At 44.5% G+C, this 19,103-nt stretch overlaps 1 protein-coding gene across 8 annotated transcripts in view; it reads right to left on the bottom strand.

Annotated features, from left to right (window-relative positions):
• Nucleotides 1-19,103, bottom strand: part of lrba (LPS responsive beige-like anchor protein) — a 193,470-nt gene that overhangs the window by 97,009 nt on the left and 77,358 nt on the right. For all 8 annotated transcript variants that reach the window (XM_031560255.2, XM_031560249.2, XM_031560251.2 and 5 more), the window contains 2 exons: nucleotides 17,461-17,569; nucleotides 6,714-6,880 (listed from right to left, as the gene is read on the bottom strand). In XM_031560255.2, the coding sequence (XP_031416115.1) occupies nucleotides 6,714-6,880; nucleotides 17,461-17,569 (276 nt within the window). The remainder of the gene's footprint in view (nucleotides 1-6,713; nucleotides 6,881-17,460; nucleotides 17,570-19,103) is intronic.

Here is a 19,103-nt window from a genome sequence, read left to right on the forward strand (position 1 = left end):
CTAATGGGAGATGAAAGCATTTTGATGTCTCTGTCTGTGTTCCTACTACATGTTTACAGATAATGTTTACAGGTCCCATTGATGAAGATGATGATAGCATGCTGCCTCATAAGCTAAACTCTCTTTAGTTCCAGAGCACTAATTGATTTGGGAGCTGAACGAGGGACAGCAGAACCGTAATCCATCCCCAACAGGGACAGGCAGGAGCTGAGGGGAGAGCGAGCGAGCGAGCAAGCGAGCGAGGCTTGTAAAACAGCTGCGGCTGCTCCACAGGGGTGGAGGTCAGCCTGGATGTTTGTACATGTTTCTCAAATGTTTACGTGCAAATCCACCCATTAACAGTCCTTGTTAAACAGCTTATGAGAAAAATGTAAATATAGTCAAGACGAACATGTTATGATGCACTGTCAGCTTTCTTTCTTTTTTTTTTTTTTAAGGAAAATCTGCCCTTTAACTTAAAATAATAAAACTCATATGCTACAGATAACCTTCTGATCCAGAGTTCTTTGAATAGGAACAGGGGTTCATGAAGTACCGCACTGGATGTTACTTAGGCATTTATATATGATTTAAATTTCAGTTTGGATTACATCTTAATCCACACATTAATAACACCGAAAGAAAATCACTCAGTAAACATTTAAGAAGAACGTGCTCTGAGCCCTGAAATATATAAATGACACTGGTGTAAACAACCACGGCCTCGGAGCTAGAGTCTAGGCACTAGCGGAGAGCGGGTGTTTATGTGGACTGCATATCCCACTATGGGAAAATGATGAGCAGATAAGACCAGGGCTCTGTGTGTCCACCAGCAGAGCAGCAGCAGCAGCAGCCACTCCAGGCCACTCCAGGCTGCCTTAAACACACACCAGTCTAGGGTTACTCATCTGTTAGGCAGCTGAGAGCTGAAGAGGCTAATGGCTGGTCTGTCTGAAGAGTCCAACTTGAACACTCTCCACATTACACAGTAGAAATATTTTGGCTTCTGTTACTAGTTCATGCTGCTTTTAACAGCAGAACTGCAACTTCTTTCTTATGGTAGTGAGCCTGCCTACGAACGTGCACGCATGCACACACGCACACACACACACACACACACAAAACCTCAGCTACTTTATCAGGTCTCATCTTTAGAGTTGAGCTGATAGACATTAAGCAGAGGCTGCTACGCTACATGGATCAGATATTCACTGAGGCGTCTCTGTCTAATGACAGCAGACTGCTAGCTAATGTACCATACCTGACCACACCCCCGCAAGGACATCGACCATCACTGCCACTAGGAAGTGATGCATGAACCAAATGCGGCGCATACGCTCTTATTTATGTTGGAGTTTCTATATGGCAATTGGGGGGAGCGTCTTGTGAGAGTGTTGTGTGTGTCTGAGTATGGCAACAACTACTTTGTCTTCACACGTGTGTTTTCTATGCCCCCCTCCAAGGACAGGCCAGCAGATCAAATCAAGCTCAAACACTTAATGTATACATGTGTGTATGAGAAACAGACATGGTGTATGAGAGGTTGGGAGACAAAATAATTGTATCTTTGTGATGAAGATGTTTACTACACCACAGAGGACAGTTTAATATGTATAATGAATAATGTTTGTATGCTTAAATCCAAATGTCATCAATAAAAATGGTAATTTCTAGAAATGCTTCATAAAGAAAGTATACCCCGAGATGTATAAATGTCTTTGGTTGGCCAACGCCTCACCCCCACCCATTTTTATGTAAAGAACTTGGCACAAAATGACTGCATTATCACACACTATCCTAATAAATAATGAGAATGCATTGCAACTATATAAAGGTACAACACAGTGTGCTCCATGAAGTAAGTCCAGATCCTGTGTCTGCCTGATGGTCTGGGCTGAAATGACACTACAAGATAAAATAGTAATGCTAATATTGATAGTTTGGCCATTACAGGTCAGCTAACTGTCCCGTGGAACAGTTACAAAGCTGTTAGTTTCGATCTCACAAGGGCGATCAATACGGAGGCATACTGTTTCAATTTTGACCGCATTGATTTTTTCTATAACACCACAACCTCAAAGCATTCATCTTTCTGAAGGAAGGGAGATTTGATTTACTGGTGAAAAATTGGAGTGCGCATCACAAAGATTTTTGCCGGCAAGGGCCCTGACACACAATAAGATGGATGTCCCCCGACCAGGAAGCCTCTAGCCTAAGGGCTTCCATTAGAACACACTGAAGCAAGGGAAAAAGGGAAAGGGAGAGAAGTGAGTGAGTGTGTGTGTGTGTGTGTGTGTGTGTGTGTGTGTGTGTGTGTGTGTGTGTGTGTGTGTGCATTGGCAACAATAGATGTACTTCAATTTGAAGTAAAAACACAATCTGGATGTTACTGCGCAAACAAAGGACACGTGATCACACTAAGATCAACCCTAATTTTGCAGGGTGGTTCCATGTTATTTGGAACCTCTGGTTCCCCTGTACTTGTACTGTTGTGCCAAGTCTGTGTTGATTTGTTATCTTTTTTTTATTTTTTTTCAAATGCACACATTTGTTCTGTCTTTATTCTGTTTTTCATGCGCTTCTTGTGTTCTCCCCATCTGCCGCATCCTGCTCAATCTCCCTGACACGCTGCAAGGTGCAAGTGGAGGCTGCCATCACAGTGGCTCTCCATGCTACATTAGTCAGGTTATTATGCTGCGATGGGGAGGAGATGAGCACAGAGGCCTGCTGCTCCTGGGAGAATACACTCCATCGCTCCCTCCATCATCACACACACACACACACACACACACACACACACACACACACACACACACACACACACACACACACACACACACTCTCTCTCAAACACACTCTCAAACACACACACACACACACACACTCACGTGCATCATATACATGAGAAATGATCCATCTCCTGACCCAAATAAACAGCATGACCAACACCAGAAAAAGCCGAGACAGAGGGAGGGAGGGAGGGAGGGAGAAGGCTGGAAAAAAGGCAGATAAAAAAAATGAGGGATGTACATGGGCTCTTTTGTGGTGGCTGCGTCTCTTTGGCCATGAGCTTCGACTCTGTCTGGCCAGACAGGGGGAGGGGGGGGGGGGGGGGGTGGTGCTAGGGGATGAACAGGTAGACGCGATTGTCCCATGTGTGATGTCCAATCAAAAACAGGAATGAAGAAGGAGGAAAGACGAAAAAAAAAGTGAGTGAGTGAGCAAGATGACAGTGAAGGGCAGCGTGTGCTGAGATCAGAGGAGAGAGGTGTAGTGGTGTAGCTCCTTTGTTTGCTGAAGTGAGGGGAAACCCCCACGGACCTCAGACACAATGCAGCCAGAGGAGAGAAAGACAGAACAAGGAGAGGAGGAGGTGGAGAGAGAGAGAAACAGAAGGCAAAAAAGAAAATCACCAAACACCTCTCCTCTCCTGAGGCCAGGGCTTGTGTTAGCTGGATATTAAGACACAAATTGCATTCATCTGGGTCAGCGGGTGGCAGCTAATATCAGAGGCACACCGGCAGGAACAACACCTCCCATCAGACACTGGCAGAATAATATTTTCATTCGCAGCATTTTTATTGAATGGAAACTTTGGGGAATATGTCTCTTTATGGATGGGCGAGCGGGACTCGCAAATTTCACAGACAAATGTGCGTACACACACACACACACACACACACACACACACACACACAGCCGAACAAAAGGGCCGTACTGGCCTTTGTGGACACTGATTCCTTAACTCTGTTGTGGGGAACACATACGTAAAGTGCATATGGGGACTGGATGGATGGTGCAGGCTCTTGACTATGGATCTATATGTGCATTTTTTCACATGATGTTGCTCTGTGTGTGAGAGTGTGTGTGTGTATACGTTTCGATGTGTGTTTACGGTATTGTGGTGTGTGGGTTTGCATGTGGTGTGTATATGTGTATGTGTGTTGGGGAGGGGTTGCAGCACCAGATGTTTCTCGCCTTGCTGCATTCCGGGGCTCTGTACCGAGCTGTGGCACTGGGGGCTTGTGGGTAATTGAGCAATGCTATTGATGTAATGGCAGGGTGGTGATTGTGATTGATTGGAGGCTCTGCCCGCTCTTAGGGCCACTGCCAACACGGGCCTGCGCCCATCCGACCCCATTACAGAAGTCATCAATACTGCAGCGCGGACCAGCGCGGCACACTACAGCAGCCTAATGGCCAGGGGAGCCCAGCACAGCCTCCACCAGAAAGGAACCACCCTGAGGAGGCCTGCACGTGGAACACTACAAAGTGTGTGTGTGTGTGTGGGTGTGTGTGTGTGTGTGTGTGTGTGTGTATTATGTCCTACATATTCTAAATGTGTATGGGAAGCAGATGAAAGGGAAATGGACAGAGAAATTAATAAAACCATAAAATAGAGGGAGAACAGAAAGAAAGCCAAAGCAGCAGAGTGATAGCAGGAAAGCCTGATGCAGGAATCCCGGAAGACTAGACGGGTCTCTAGAGCAGGGTTATTATCGACAGCTAAAACTAACACATAATGAATGGTTTTGAGACATTTTCGTAAACGGAAATAAATTAATTTGCCCAAAGAAAATGTCAAACTAAAACTAAACAAAACCAATGATTGCTAAAAACTAAAACTAAAATAAAATAAAATAAGAAAAGACAAAAAAGAATTGTTTCAAGACAGCGGACGTATCCACTCAAGGCGGTGGGTGTCACACTCCCATAATTCTGTGTAGCTATAGCCGGCAACCTTACGATGGCAATATAGCGTGTCAGGACCTACGCTCACTAACTAATGAGAGTAGACCTTATCATAAAGTCAAGACATCAGTTACGCCAAGGAGGAAACATGTGAGTTCACCTTCAAAGTCAAAGTTCACCTTCAAAGTTACCAGTTGGGAATACATATTATTCCTGGAAAAGGATGTAGTGAGACAGGGCGCAACTGACCAACGTATTCTTTAGTTCGAGATTTTTAGTTAAATATACTGGTAGGGTTTGCCGTCAAAAACCCATGTCATACTGACGTAAATGGTTGAAGTATTTGTATGTTCTTGCCTTTCATGTACATTAAAGGTACAGTCTGCAATTCTAATCCCATACACCCTTTGTCAAATTCAGCTAATTGCCCCTCACGGTCCTCCGGCTGTCTATTGAGTGTTTGATCTAAACACTGGCTCTGTAAATGAGAAAAAACTGTGACAGACCAAGTCATAAACACTACCAGCCAATCAAACACAATGCTTCAGGAGCATGGAAGGGAGTGGTGTCGTTTGATTGGCTGCTGAGCACAAATATCAACAACTTTTTGCGAAACCGAAATCACAAACTCCAACTTTCAGTCTGAAACAAAGGTATTGCTATGCAAGTTAAGACTATTCTTGAAATGTGGATACCTTCAATGATAAACATTATTTTTCAAGCCACACTAATCCTTGGCGACTTTTGTCCTGAACTAAAATTACTACAACAGAACCTAAATAGAAGTGAGTCCATAAAAAAATCTAAACTGAAACTAAAACCACAACCACTGGTGAAAATAAATCAAACTAAACAGAAATTCAGATTGAACACGAACATATCATCAAAATAAAAACCGAAAACTATTATAACCTTGCTTTAGGGAACAAATTCCTTCAAACTAGGGGGAAAAAAAAGAAATTAGTTTGGAAAGGGGTGTTTTAAGAAAGAAAATAAAAAGAGAGAGAGAGGGAGAGAGAGGGCCACTGCAGCCACCATCAGATCAGACGGAAACCTATGGGAGCAGACAGGCATCATTAGGGCATATTTTTCTGTTCCATCCCAGCGGCCGCTTGTTTGCTGACATAAATACAGGGGGCTTTATGTTTGGCCTGTAATGGAGAGGTAATGCAGTAATGGCTTTCATCTCTCTCCAGCAGCCATGCATCACGCTTCAGCTTCAGGACAGGCCCTGGCCCGACCCAGGCCCGCATACCCAAACACACAGCCGAGGGGCGGGGGGGCAGCATGAGAGCACACCGGAGGAATAATGACTGTGTATGAATAAAAGACGGAAATAGCTAGTCTGAGTGTTCCACTAATAGAGGCTCAGGGAGGGAGAAGGTGGAGGGGGGGGGGGGACATCAATACCCAACATGAGCGGGGAACGGGGGACGGGATACCATGAGAGAGGAGTAATGACTTTGTTAGTCTATGCGTGCATGTGCGTGTGTGTGTGTACGTGTGTGTGTGTGTGTGAATGTGTGTGTGTGTGTGTGTGTGTGTGAGATGGGGATCAAGTGCAGCACTCCACTTGCTTGTGTTTTACAGACACAAAATTTCCCTGAGGAAATGCAGTCTGAGCTTTTGAAAATGAATTGAACCACATGCACTCCTAGGGAAAAAAAGCCTCTTTAGAAAATGGGTAGGAATGCTCAAAAAATCTATACGCTATAGAATCCAAATGCAGAATCAGACTGACTGGCTGAGATTTAGACACAAAAGCCCAGGAGTACAGATTAAAAATCCTGTAAACCGAGTTGCAAAGATCACCACCACAAACAGTACATATCCATGCAACTTTGTAGATTGTGACTGTGTTTTCTTACACTTTACCCCAAATCAACATCAGACACAGAGCAGCAGAGGACCTAATTCATGGTAGTACCCAAAAGGTTGAGCGTTACCTGACTGAGAACCTAATGCATGGTAGTACCCAAAAGGTTGAGCGTTACCTGACTGAGAACCTAATGCATGGTAGTACCCAAAAGGTTGAGTGTTACCTGGCTGAGGAGCTTCCCCAGGCTCCGTGTTTGTCGGTGAGAATGTTGACGATCTTCTGGATCAGCTGGGTGGCGGTGACGTGGTCGCGGTATTTGGCGGCTCGGATAAGGTGGTCACACATCTTCTCCTCATCACGCTTCTCAGCGGCATACTGGGCACAGTTTGACTGCAAAAGGAGAGGACAACACGGTTCACTCTTCAGTATCTTCCATTTGGACCCCAAAATGGACACTCACACACAGCAGTATGTGCTGACGAGATTTATTTTGGGCATGTTCCGCTTTTGATCCCAGACTCACCCAGCCTCAGACAACTTTATTTGGAACAATGTAGTAAACACAATGCACTGATGTTAGTATCAAATGGTCAGAAAAATGATATACTATATTCAAAATGTTAATTCAATTAATAACACAAACGTCTCCTACCGCCATTGCTTATCAAACAAAATATGTTTTGTCATTACTATTGTGATTAAACCAGCTGAGCTAAGGGTGGTGCAGGTGTTAGTAGTCAGAGTAAATATCTTTCCATTAGAGCAACAGGACTGCAGCTTTCTGAATCAAGTATTTAGAAAAATGATCAGTTCATTTTATCAGTCAAGCCTATTTATATAAATGGGCCCAATAATGTCCCGTACCCCCATGATAACTGGGCCAATCACAGTCAGTTTCTCATAATGGGGCAGGTTAAAGTCTGCAGGGATTTCAGACTGAATGACCTTGGTGCTGTTATTATTAGTCCAGTTAGTAATTATTCCATTGTTAATAGTGGGCATTTTCACACACATCATTCCAAAGTAAACCTCCTTAAATGATTTATGAAACTGCTAATCATGGACCTGAAGGGCCTGGCCATTGATTAGAGAATTGTGGGGGTGTTTTCCTCTGTGTGTGTGTGTATGAGAGAGAGAAAGAGAAAGAGAGAGAGAGAAAGAGAGAAAGAAAGAGCGCACCTACAAATAGGCTATGGTAGAAATTCTAGCCACAGTGGTAACACATGAAAATGTGGGGTGATTTCTGGCCTGTTGTCAAGGTGATTAATATCACTGGACACATATTTACTTATGCCTTGGGGCTGTACAATCTGAAAATACCTACAATGCAGAGAGGGGAACATACTTCTTTGTCAGAATGTGTTATCTGAGAGGGCCTTTGATCTCATTGCAAGATGGGAAAACACCTCAAAGTAATGAAAAACATCCCAAGGAATGAAACTTGCACAAAAGATATAATCTATAGAATGGACTATTCTTTAAATATTACTTTAAAAAACAAATAGGTCCATGATTAAGATTTACAGGGGAACTAATAACAGGTATATTTCTTCAAAGCGTGGGAGTGAAACACCTCAGGAGCACAAACAGGAGTCTGAGGGACGGAAGCCAACCAGAGCACAAAAACAAAACAGCCCCACAGAAAGCCATCTCCAGTCTAAAGGTTAAAGCAACGATCAGAAACCCCTCTAATGCAATTCCTCTACTCCATCCATTGTGTGTTATGGCTCTAAATTAAATTAGAGGCAGCACAGGGGGCAGCGGCCAGGAACAGACACACAAACGTTGGGGAGCTGTCCAGCTTCCCGGCCCCTGGCAAATGCAACCTGCTCGGGCAAAACTTAGCAGTAACCACCACAGAGTGCTCCGTAATGGAGCTTCCCCTCCAATTTGGGGGATGACTCTTCATATCTGACAGGAAATCCATAGGTATAAATCACATTACTGCAGACGCTCTCTCCTAATTATCAATCTATGTCTCTTTGTGCAGCATTAAGGCCTAGCCTGACCTTAAAGCAGGAAGATACGAGCGGGGGAGAGAGGGATGGAAACATGTTTAAAGGACGGAAAAAGAGGGGGTGGGGGTAGGCACTGGAGGGGTGGGGGTAAATGTTTAAATGTTAACCTCTGTAAATGCCGGCAGAGGCAAAGGGGACAGAGATGTGAGAGGGGATGTCCATTCATCTTGTGTCTGTGAGGGAGGTACAGGCCAAGACCTCACACACACACTAACACAGGAAAGGGAAAGGGAGCATAAATTAACTTTATGATTTAAAACACACTGTACACATGTGATTTAAAACACACATGTGTACACATGTGATAGAACAGACACATTTTCTGGTTCAGCCTCATTCACAATAGAAACAAAAGAATGTACTGGTTGAGAATTAGAGACCATTATAAATAAGTATGTACACAGCAATTATACAATAAATCTGAGTAACAAACTTGTACTAAACCGTATTTCCACAACACCACTGCTCATAAGAAAACCACTATAAATTCAACCGTGGCAGGAAAAATTAATTATCACTGAACTCAACACCCCACATCAGCACTTCATAAATGAAAACCACCCTTCATTACAAAGATAACAGTCCTAAATCTAGAGCTGAGTGCATTAGCAACCTCCACATCAGTCCAGCTAACGCAGGTCTGACCAGTAAACTCTTTCTTTAACTGGGGTAGAGGGATATGTGCAACGTCTGCATACTTTTAGGGGCAGATGCTATCAGAAACGACTGGTAGTCCACAGAATCCAACTGAAACCTGCATCCTGGTCTTGAGGTGACAGGGGTAATATCAGACCATAGAGCGGAGCTAGCGTTAGCCGTGTTTAGCATGTCACTCGCCCCAACTGGCCTTAATATAGCCTCTATGGCACATCCACAACAGCATGTGACCACAACAGAGGCTGTATCCTCAGATTCCTGTAAGAACCTGGAGATCAAGGCTGACTAGAGGGTGGGGTGTGATCTGTTTTGTTCTCTCTCCCTCTCTGTGTGTGTGGGGGGGGGGTGTATGGGCTGTTATGACCACAGACAGGGTAATGGTCCCCAGAACCTCTGAGCTCACACACACAGACAGAATGGTTCCACCAGAGCCACAGGCAAATGACAGCTCAAGAAAACAAACTGTTTGAAGAAAAGAATAAAAACGCAAGGACAACTGACACAGACTTCACTGTGTAAAATAATACACAGTGTGAAATGGAGCAGTTGTGTATAAGGTATTGTACCTTAATGATTGCATTTTTTCACCTCATTGTACAAACACCTACATTGGTGAGACGGCAGCCAATCCTTGCTTCTGTGAACTTTATAAAAGAAGGAAACCTATTATATTTACGTCATGTATACCTTCTGGTAATCCTCTAAGGCTACCAATTGTCAACCAACTACAGCAAATGCAACAAAGAGTATAAAAACTTAACAACTATTGAATGTGTAGATGCCACAGCCCAACCCGTAGAGCGTACCCATCGGTGTGAGGAGCATGGACGAGACACTATCCGCCAACAGTAACATATAATACTGATGCACTCACAGAAGACTCCCCATCTGCCGCTCTGGCTGAGGGTTAAACAGCATAATCACCCAGCACGGCAGGGCAGTGCCTCATTACGCCTTGTTTGTGTGGTGGCTCCAAAGACTACACAGGCCCGTGTGCTCACACAACGCGCATGACGCACACCAAAGACAAGGTTCCTGAGGCCCCTGAGGCTCCGCTGAAAGTTGGGATGGCACCGCAGACGCACCGCTGGGATCTTATTAAAAAGCCATTTTGATTTTCACTGGCTCCTGATGCTTCCAGGGCTGCTAGGCGCCAGGGCTATCACCTTCCCTTCCTTTCCAATTGACGGTCCCATCCAGCATCTACTCCCCTCCCCAAGGGCATGATTTAGACAGGAACGCTATGCAGCTGATGGGAATGTCCTTGTCACTGCTCTGCCGGAATGCAAATCTACAACAAATCAGGTATTCCTAGATGGTCTGGATGTGGACCGCGGGGAAAGGAAGGAGAGGGGGGGGGGGATGGGGGAGATGGTGGAGAGAACAAAGAGATGTAGAACAAATCAGATTTTATACATTTCTTTTCGCATTTGATCTCTTGGCCCTTCCGCTCCAAGTTTAAAATTGGGGGGAATAAAAGAAAAAAACAGCACCAGGGGAATTCAGACAAAAGGGCTGTGAGCGCGTGGGGACACCGACCAAGAAAAATGACGGCTTAAAAGTACAATGGCGAACAAAAGTCAGCACATGACAATGGCTGACAGCCACCTTAATTCTGAAACGATGCTCCTGTCAGACGACGCTGTCTCACTATTGATTTCCCCCCTCTCCTTTCTCCCTCATTCTCACTCACTCCCCCTGGTGAGCAGAGGAAGGCAAAAAAAGAAATAAATAACTGTCCCTCTGGAACATGTTTGCCCCCAACATCCCCATCCTCATTCCACACTGACCATCAAGGTTAACGCAGACGCAACAACTTATCAAAGTATCGCTCTTCCCAGCGCTCACTTGCTCTCTCGTTCTCTCTCTCCCTCCTCCACTCTCCCGGCTCATTCTGTGCTTTTAATGGACTGGTCACAATGCGTGTGGATGGCAGACTCTTCATCTTGGCCCAGGCCCTGCCCCTCCCCCCTCTCCGCGAGGCGCTGCCGTGCCCCCATTAGTCAGCTGTGGGCCACACTGCAGCGACTCCTGATGACTTCAAGGTCACGCCACATGAGGAATCGCAGGAATTAACTGTCCTTTTGAGGTGAAAAATAGTCAAATGAGGGAGATGCGCTGGCGATGAAAAATGAAGGTGTCCTCTGGAACGCAAGCACCCGACTTGATTCACATATGCAGGCGGGGGGGGGGGGGGGGGGGGGGGGGGGGGTATTTTTATACAGACCGAAAATAACACAAACACATGTCGAGAAAGCAGAGCAAGGGGAAAACAAGAAGAGGTGTTGGATGTCTCCAAGACTGGATTCATCTTGTGGTAACAGAATGTCTTTAAAATACAAATACATTTCAATTCAACAAATCAGATAACTGAAATATTCATATAATGAAATAAATAACCAAACCACATCACAGGCAGGCAGCGTTTTAGTGAATAAAATGATATGGCAGTAGAACAGAGCCTATTTGTCTATATAGGAGTGTGGTAAGAAGGCTTCATATATCCGTGTTCACAACACAAGGTCAAAAGTCACAGATTATGCGTTCACCAGATCCATCACCTCGGGACTAAATTAGGTTCTAAGCATGTATGTGAGTGAGAATGTGGAAAAACAGAAAAGAAAAACAGTGTGAATGCAAACAATACAAAAACAAAGAGAGTCAGAGAAGATGTTTGGAGCAGAGTGTAGAATTCAGGTGTTGGCATACCACTAGAAAGTATACCACCTTTGGAAATGTGAAAACTGAACCCAAAACCCTGATGAGTCTCTTCTCAACCTTTCAGTCCATAATTACAGTGAAGACAATTATATTAATGCTGCGAAGATAACCCCTCTAATCCCTTCAAAAAGCCGGCCGTTAAGAGTGGGATTAAGCCCCATTAAGGGCCAAGAAGGAGATTATGCTCACAGCGTCAAGCCAATACTTAAAGCTCTCAGGGGCTCAGACATGAGCAAAACTGACAGAGTAAAAATGCATGTTTCTCCTTTAAGCCCGGATCAAAAACATATGTAAAAAGGTGTTTTGGATGTATGGAATCACTCATAATGCTATCTATACAATGCTGCTTAATCCAATAACTGGCAAATGATGGTCTCTTCTACAGACACCGATATACAGTTAGAGTTTAGAAGGAGAAAATAAAACAAACACTGCATATCTCAGAGCTGAGAGAATTCAAAATACACAATACTGTAGTGCGGAGATGTGCTGATATGGAGACCATCTGAGAGTTATGGCAGAGAGGAGGCAGGACTAATGACGTTAGCAGGCTAGACGATGCCTATAATGAGGGTGAATGCAGGGTTGATGCCATTAGCAGTGAGAATCACCTTACAGCCTGACGAGGAACAAAGACACGGAGCACTAATTACAGCACCCACAGCAGACCATCTCACGCATACTACCATCAGGAGTCTATTCAATTACTGCACATCAGGATCAAGTGATGGCTGACAATAACAGAAAAGAGGCGCACAAGAGAGAGAGAGAGTGAAGAAAGATAGAGTGGGGGGAAACGCTGGTGACCTCACTCTCTCCCCTACAACGCTATCTGGACCCCAGCATCTGGCCTTGTGCCCCACAGCCCTCCACATTTCATCCCTAATGAAGGACTCATAAAAAAAAGAGGAGTTCGATTTGTCCCTCTCTTTCTGCTCCCTCCCTCACTCACTCCCTCACTCCTTCCTTCCTTCCTTCCTCCTTCCTTCCTTCCTCCATCTCTCTCTCTCTCTCAATCTCTCCATACCCACACAGGTATCAGATGCAATCGCACGTTTGTATCAGGGGCGCGATGGGGAAGAGATCTCTTCCGCATTAGGGATCCTATTAGAAAGAAAACACTAAAAGGTAATTGGATTTCCTCCTGTTATCTCCCTCAGTGTCATCCCCTAGTGTCACTATAATAACTTACTCTCCGGGGTGAGGATAACTCAATAAGAACACAGAACACAGAAAGAGAGAGACAGAGAGAAGGGGTTGGGGGGGGGGGGGTAGAGAAACAGAGAGCATATGTTATGAATCTCCCAAGCGCAAACTTGTCTAAATCACCAGGCTCCTCCATCTCAGGCTGAGGTGCATATAAACCCTGACAGGGAGTAAACATAAATTCACTTTTATCTCTTGAATAATTCACTGAGCCTGGTCTGGCAGTCTGGCAGGCCACAGCCTGTGTCCTGAGGACAGCGGAGGTGCTACAGCTCGCTGCTACTCCGGGCAGAGGTGGGAGGACATCCCTCTCCTCTGAGCACTGCATCAAGCCTGGGAGACAGCAAGCAGGCAGGCAGGCAGGCAGGCAGGCAGGCAGGCAGGCAGAGCCTCCGCAGGTGACAGGGCCCAACAGAAGCACATCGAAAGGATAGCCATTTTTTAACGATGCGACGATGCCACGTGTGGTTATGATGAAACTGAAATTAAACGTTGACATATACGTATTTCCTTTGTTTTAGGTACACGAGTATATTGTGTGAGTTGAATACACGCACAAACACACATGCACTCAGTGTGGGGGGGGAAAAAAGCCTGTTCGCTTCAAACTCACTTGCTTATGAAGAGAGCTTACCCATCAGTCAAGAATCAATGCTTGTTCTCCACACAAACATTATGTGCCGTCCTGTTAAACCCCCACTGAGGGACATGAAAAGAGCATTTAGCAGAAGTCTGACACCAGGGTCACGTGACTCCACACTAACACACGAATCCACATAAACCTCGGCAAAGCGTGCGCTTTTTCAACATTAGTCTGAAAATCCGAAATGGGGTAAAAGGCGATGCTTTAAAACGAAAGGAGGCCTTTGGCGAGCACCGGCTCTCCCCCTGGGGGGCAGGTTTCATTGGCCTGTTATTTTTATTGTGGCACTGCAAAATGAAACCAGGACCACGGAGAGAGAATCAGCCGAGCCCAAACGGGGGGAAAATCAATACAGCAATATCAGAGGCACACTTATCGGCTCCTCGCTTCTCTCAGAGGTCACCGAGGAGCAACTACATTTAAGTGAGGAATTCAATTGTGAAACATAGTTTGTGCCGGCAATGCTGCGTATCTGATTATAGAAGATTGTGGGTGGGGGTGGGGGTGTGGGGGGGCTGTGTGGATAAAAAAGGAAGTGTTTCATAAACACTGTTCTAGAGACAGACAACAGAAAACACTTGCACAGAATCTACTGTCTTAGTGTTAAACACGCTGCTGTAGACATGGCAACGAATGGGTGAATGAGGAAGTTTGATGAGGAGGTAGTTTACTCTACATTAAAGGAACATTTAAAGAGCTAAGGAAGATGGTAGCTGTGAGTTGAGTGTCAATGAGTGAGTTATTCTTAATAAGCCAATACGTTGAATGTGGCAGGAAAGTACATATAATAACAACACACTGCATCAGAAGAGATAGGAATTAAAGGATCTGTAGCTAATAGAACTGAAGAGTTCATTGAATATGGAAGGATTCAGGGTTGCTCTTCCAGTTTGGTTGAGATTTGAGATTTGTTTGAGATGGATGGAGGAGGAGATGAAGGTGGAGGTGTGGAGGTATGATTAATGGTACACCGGTGTGGTCAGAAATATGTGGTGTTTGGCATTAAGCCCTGGTAGACACTCAGCAATGGTTATAATTCAGGAACCTGTGTGCTACTGCTTGTATTTGGTGAAGGTGTTTGTGGTGGCGGGGGCAACAGTGATTGGGCAGAGAGGGGCGGCTCTGAAGATGGGTGGCTCTGAAACACCAGACCTCATTGTGTTCTGGAAGTGATCTTCGTTCAATAAAACTGAAGGAAGCTGTTTGATAGCCCTTGTAAAATACACATGTGGGCACCCCTGTTGATAGCTGTAGTTGAGTAGGCAACAAAGCCACTGGATACAACGTATCCTTTCCTTAGGTTAATGAACGGGTGCTTTATATTGAGTGTGCTTTGCCTACAGTGCAAAATATAACGTGTGTGATATTGAATGTATTACTTTGTTGCAAAACTATCAGCTACAAAGAGATGAACTTATAAAAACTGATCTGATCTTCTAGCTAGCTGATCCATCTGTGTTCACTATGAACAGGATGTAAGTAAAATAAATAACTGTTAACCAAATTAGTAGCAAATGATTCATGCTTTTTTTTAAAAAGCACACCAAGAATTTGGGGCACAGTCACTGATTTTGCTTGTGTGATGGCTGATGTGCTCCTGGTGTAATTACCCCAAACCCCCACACTATTCATCCGACACTGTCGTTTCCTGACCTGGTGCTGTCTGACTCTTAAAAGCTGGGCCCCATTTAACAGTGCGTTCGAGAATGAACAGCTCCACTCAGTAAGTAGGGCTGACTTTGACTGATAAAAATGCCCATAATTGCACCTGACAGTGTTGGTCTAGCCGTGAGAAAGAGCCAGGAAGAGAATTCCCCACATCACTACGCAACTCTGCGCAGAGGGGCCCTCAGTTTGTGCTCACAGATGGCATTGTGAGCAGACAGCGTGCTTAAATAATGATCAGAGGGAGCACAGCCCGCTGCAGACTCCACTCGCATGCCTTCAGCAGAACTTCACAGCGGTACCTGCTCTGTCTTTCAAGAACCCCGACACCTTTTTTTCAACGCCTGTAGATTTACCGTAATGACAACGTTCAGAGGACGTGGTCTCAATCTGGATTGGAAAAGGGTTAAGGATATCGATGGTGAACAAAATCCTCTGTTTTTCTGAAACATCGGGCTGATTATGGGAGCAGGCAATGTATGTGTAATCCAATAGGAGAACGATGATGCAGCCATCAGGAATCTCCTCAGAGATCATATGACAGATCCAAGCATTGAGAGAACATATGGGCCACAGGATCCACAGACTACTCCAAGACTCAGCGGAGGTTGTGATTGGGGATCATTACAGCATTCTGTTACATTCTCCTGGAAGAGTGACAAAACTGCCTGCATTCCAGATGAGAAGCCTCTCCACCATGCTCTACACAATACAAAAAAAAAAATCAAACACACTCTGAAGCACTTACGTACACATCAGGGTAGCATGCCCTTTGCAGAAGGAGGTACACCAATGCTATAGCCAAAGCCAGTAATTCTGGCAGTCGGCACCCAATGCCTAGGGGTCTGATCACATGACTCCAGGGGCAACATGTGCCCCAAACTAAACAGGCTGCTACCACCACAGAACACACTCTGGGCAGAAGTGATATCTGATAGCCTCACCTATTTACACTGACACTCCTCTGCTCTTTCCCCTCCTTTCCAGCTCTCATTCTGAGCGTCAGACCCTGCCTTGAACCTTTCTCAAAGCATAACATTTTACAACTAGAGGGTGAGGGGGGGTAGCAGGGGGCTTTTAAAGACAGACAGCACCAGTAGACACACACACACCCCTTCCCCCAGTGCTCAGCAATCTGCCCCTGTACACCAACCGAGAGGAGCAGTGGTGGTGATGGTGGTGGTGGGGGGAGGGGATGCTGTATTCCTGTCACTGGCAAAATATGCCCCCAGTGGGAACACAACAGACAGAACATGATTCAGAGAGAAAAAGAGTAAAGAGAGAGAATGGGGGGGGGGTATGGGGGGGCGGAGGGACTCATGTAAAGAGACAACCTAAAAAAGAGACATGAGGAATATAGAGAAAGACAAGGGGAGAGAGAGAGCGAGAGAGAGAGAGAGAGAGAGAGAGAGAGAGAGAGCACAAGAGAAAGAATCTGTGAATATGGGCTGGCTTTAATGAAAGGCAGAGCTTGTATTGTAGCTGCGGGGTAGCAGGAGGACGGCCCAAAGCGGGGCCAGGCTGGATTCGGGGAATACGTGAACTCAACGGCATGTTTGGTTTAAGGAACGTGCCAAAAAAGAAAAGGAAAACATTTACTCTCCGTCACTCTTACAAGCTCAGCTAAAAAAACAGACAGCAGTCTGGACAAGAGTGTGAGTCTTAAAAATGATATACCCTTGCTGAGTTGGTCACATCAGAGAGGTTTTTGTGCCAAATCATTATTATTATTAGACATACAGAAAGTATAAAAAGATCAACAACTTCTGTTAATCTAGCAGTAAGATATACTTGTAGATCTGAGTTGGGTTTATAAAGCTTGTTTTTTTTTTTACTTTTTTTTTTTTAATGACATACTGATGCTTTATGCTTGCTCACACACTCAACAATATATTATGGACAACGAGTGAGGAAGTGGCCATGATCTTCTTCACTTCCTGATAAATAGAGTCAAGGGATGGGACGGGATGAGACGAGCTGTGTGGCCTGGGAGGAGCTCTCCAGCTCATCTTCTCTGTTCCTGATGCATGTTGAAGACGGCTCGGCTGCTCTTTGCTCACCTCAAACTCAGCGTGTTTGTGGATGTCTTCTGCTCTCTGTCTGCTCAGGATGAACTCAGCCTCGTTGGCCACACGAACCAGGTGGTCCTTCATAGTATGGCTTAGTAACCTGTGGGGGAAAGAAATCAGTCACATACACACACTAGGGCTGGGCGATATGGCTTAAAAAAACCTCATATCTCGATATGCTGAGGAGAAATGGCGATATACGATATAACCTAAATTTAACAAAGCATAACGTTTAAGTATCAAAGGTTAACACAGCATGCTGACCTACATCTAAATAGCTGCGAAAAATTGAAATACAAAATTAATCTAAATTGCTCACACAGCTTGAGTGCTATCAAAGACTGCCAAAATACGTTTGGGTGTTTCTAACTTGAAATACATTTCTGGATTTAAAAAAAGACTAAACATATGACAACTGTAGGCCTACACACAGCATACATGGTAAAGCTGTAGGGTAAAGTATGAAAGTAAATTCAGTCAGTGGAATAGGAAGATGATTGACACTGGGGGGGAAAAAAGATTTTATTTTAGTTTTTTCTTAATTTGGCAAAGCATCCAGGCCCTAAAAAAATATTGTTACCTCGCAACCCTGAACGCAGTGTAGGGCCGTGTTTAAAAAAAGATATTCTGTTTTTTGTGGCAGGAAAAATTGTTAGGGGGTGGGGGGGGGGGGGGGGTTCCCCTGGAGATATTTTAATTTTTTACATTTAAATGCACACTTTTCAAGCAATTCGAGACCAAAAGGACGACAGAAATGCCTAGTTTAATGTGGCTAGCTAGGTCGATTTGAAGCTATAGCATAGGCTCACCAATACTCAAGTAATAGTCAACAACCAAACAAGATGGTCGCAATGACACTGTGAAATCAAATCAATGAGACTATGAGACGATCAGATTAATGACACTATGAGACGATCAGATCAATGACGCTATGAGACGAACAAATCAATGACGCTATAAGACGATCAAATCAATGACACTATGAGACGATCAAACTTTTATTTGTCAGCATCAGCGAAACGTGGTTTGGGCGCACAGACCGGCTCCAGCTAAGTGAATTAGGCTACTTATCCTTTTAGTGGATGATAATATTCACTTACATCAAGCAAACCATGCATGTTTCCAAGGTATTACGTCCACCCCACAGCAATAGAACAATTGAATTGGCTAATAACCATACACACAGAGGTTTGTGTGTGTGTGTGTGTGCAAGAGAGATAAGAAGAGAGACGCCAATCTTCCCACTTAAAATGCGGTCAGTTTTAAGCGCACACAGATGGTAACCTGTGTAGCCTATATTACCCATAGGCCTACTTGATATTACAAATATGGTCATATCTTATATCTTGTATGAAATAACATCCAAGTATCTATATTTTTGATATACCACATAGCTCTAACACATACAGACACCTAATTATTAATAACTTAACACAACATGGAGGGAAGCAAACAGTTAAGTTTCAAACACTCCCATGGAAGCTGAAAACCGCACTGAAATACATCCCTGCCATTTTACCAACATCGTTGAGATTATTATTTTAATCATTTTTTTTTAAATAATATTTTGAGTTGTGTGAAAAAAAATCTGGGTTGATTTGCTCAAGGAAACAATAAGAAAACACATACCCCTG

The sequence above is a fragment of the Clupea harengus genome, chromosome 22 (assembly GCF_900700415.2).
Source record: "Clupea harengus chromosome 22, Ch_v2.0.2, whole genome shotgun sequence".
In the NCBI taxonomy this organism is placed as follows: Eukaryota; Metazoa; Chordata; class Actinopteri; order Clupeiformes; family Clupeidae; genus Clupea; species Clupea harengus.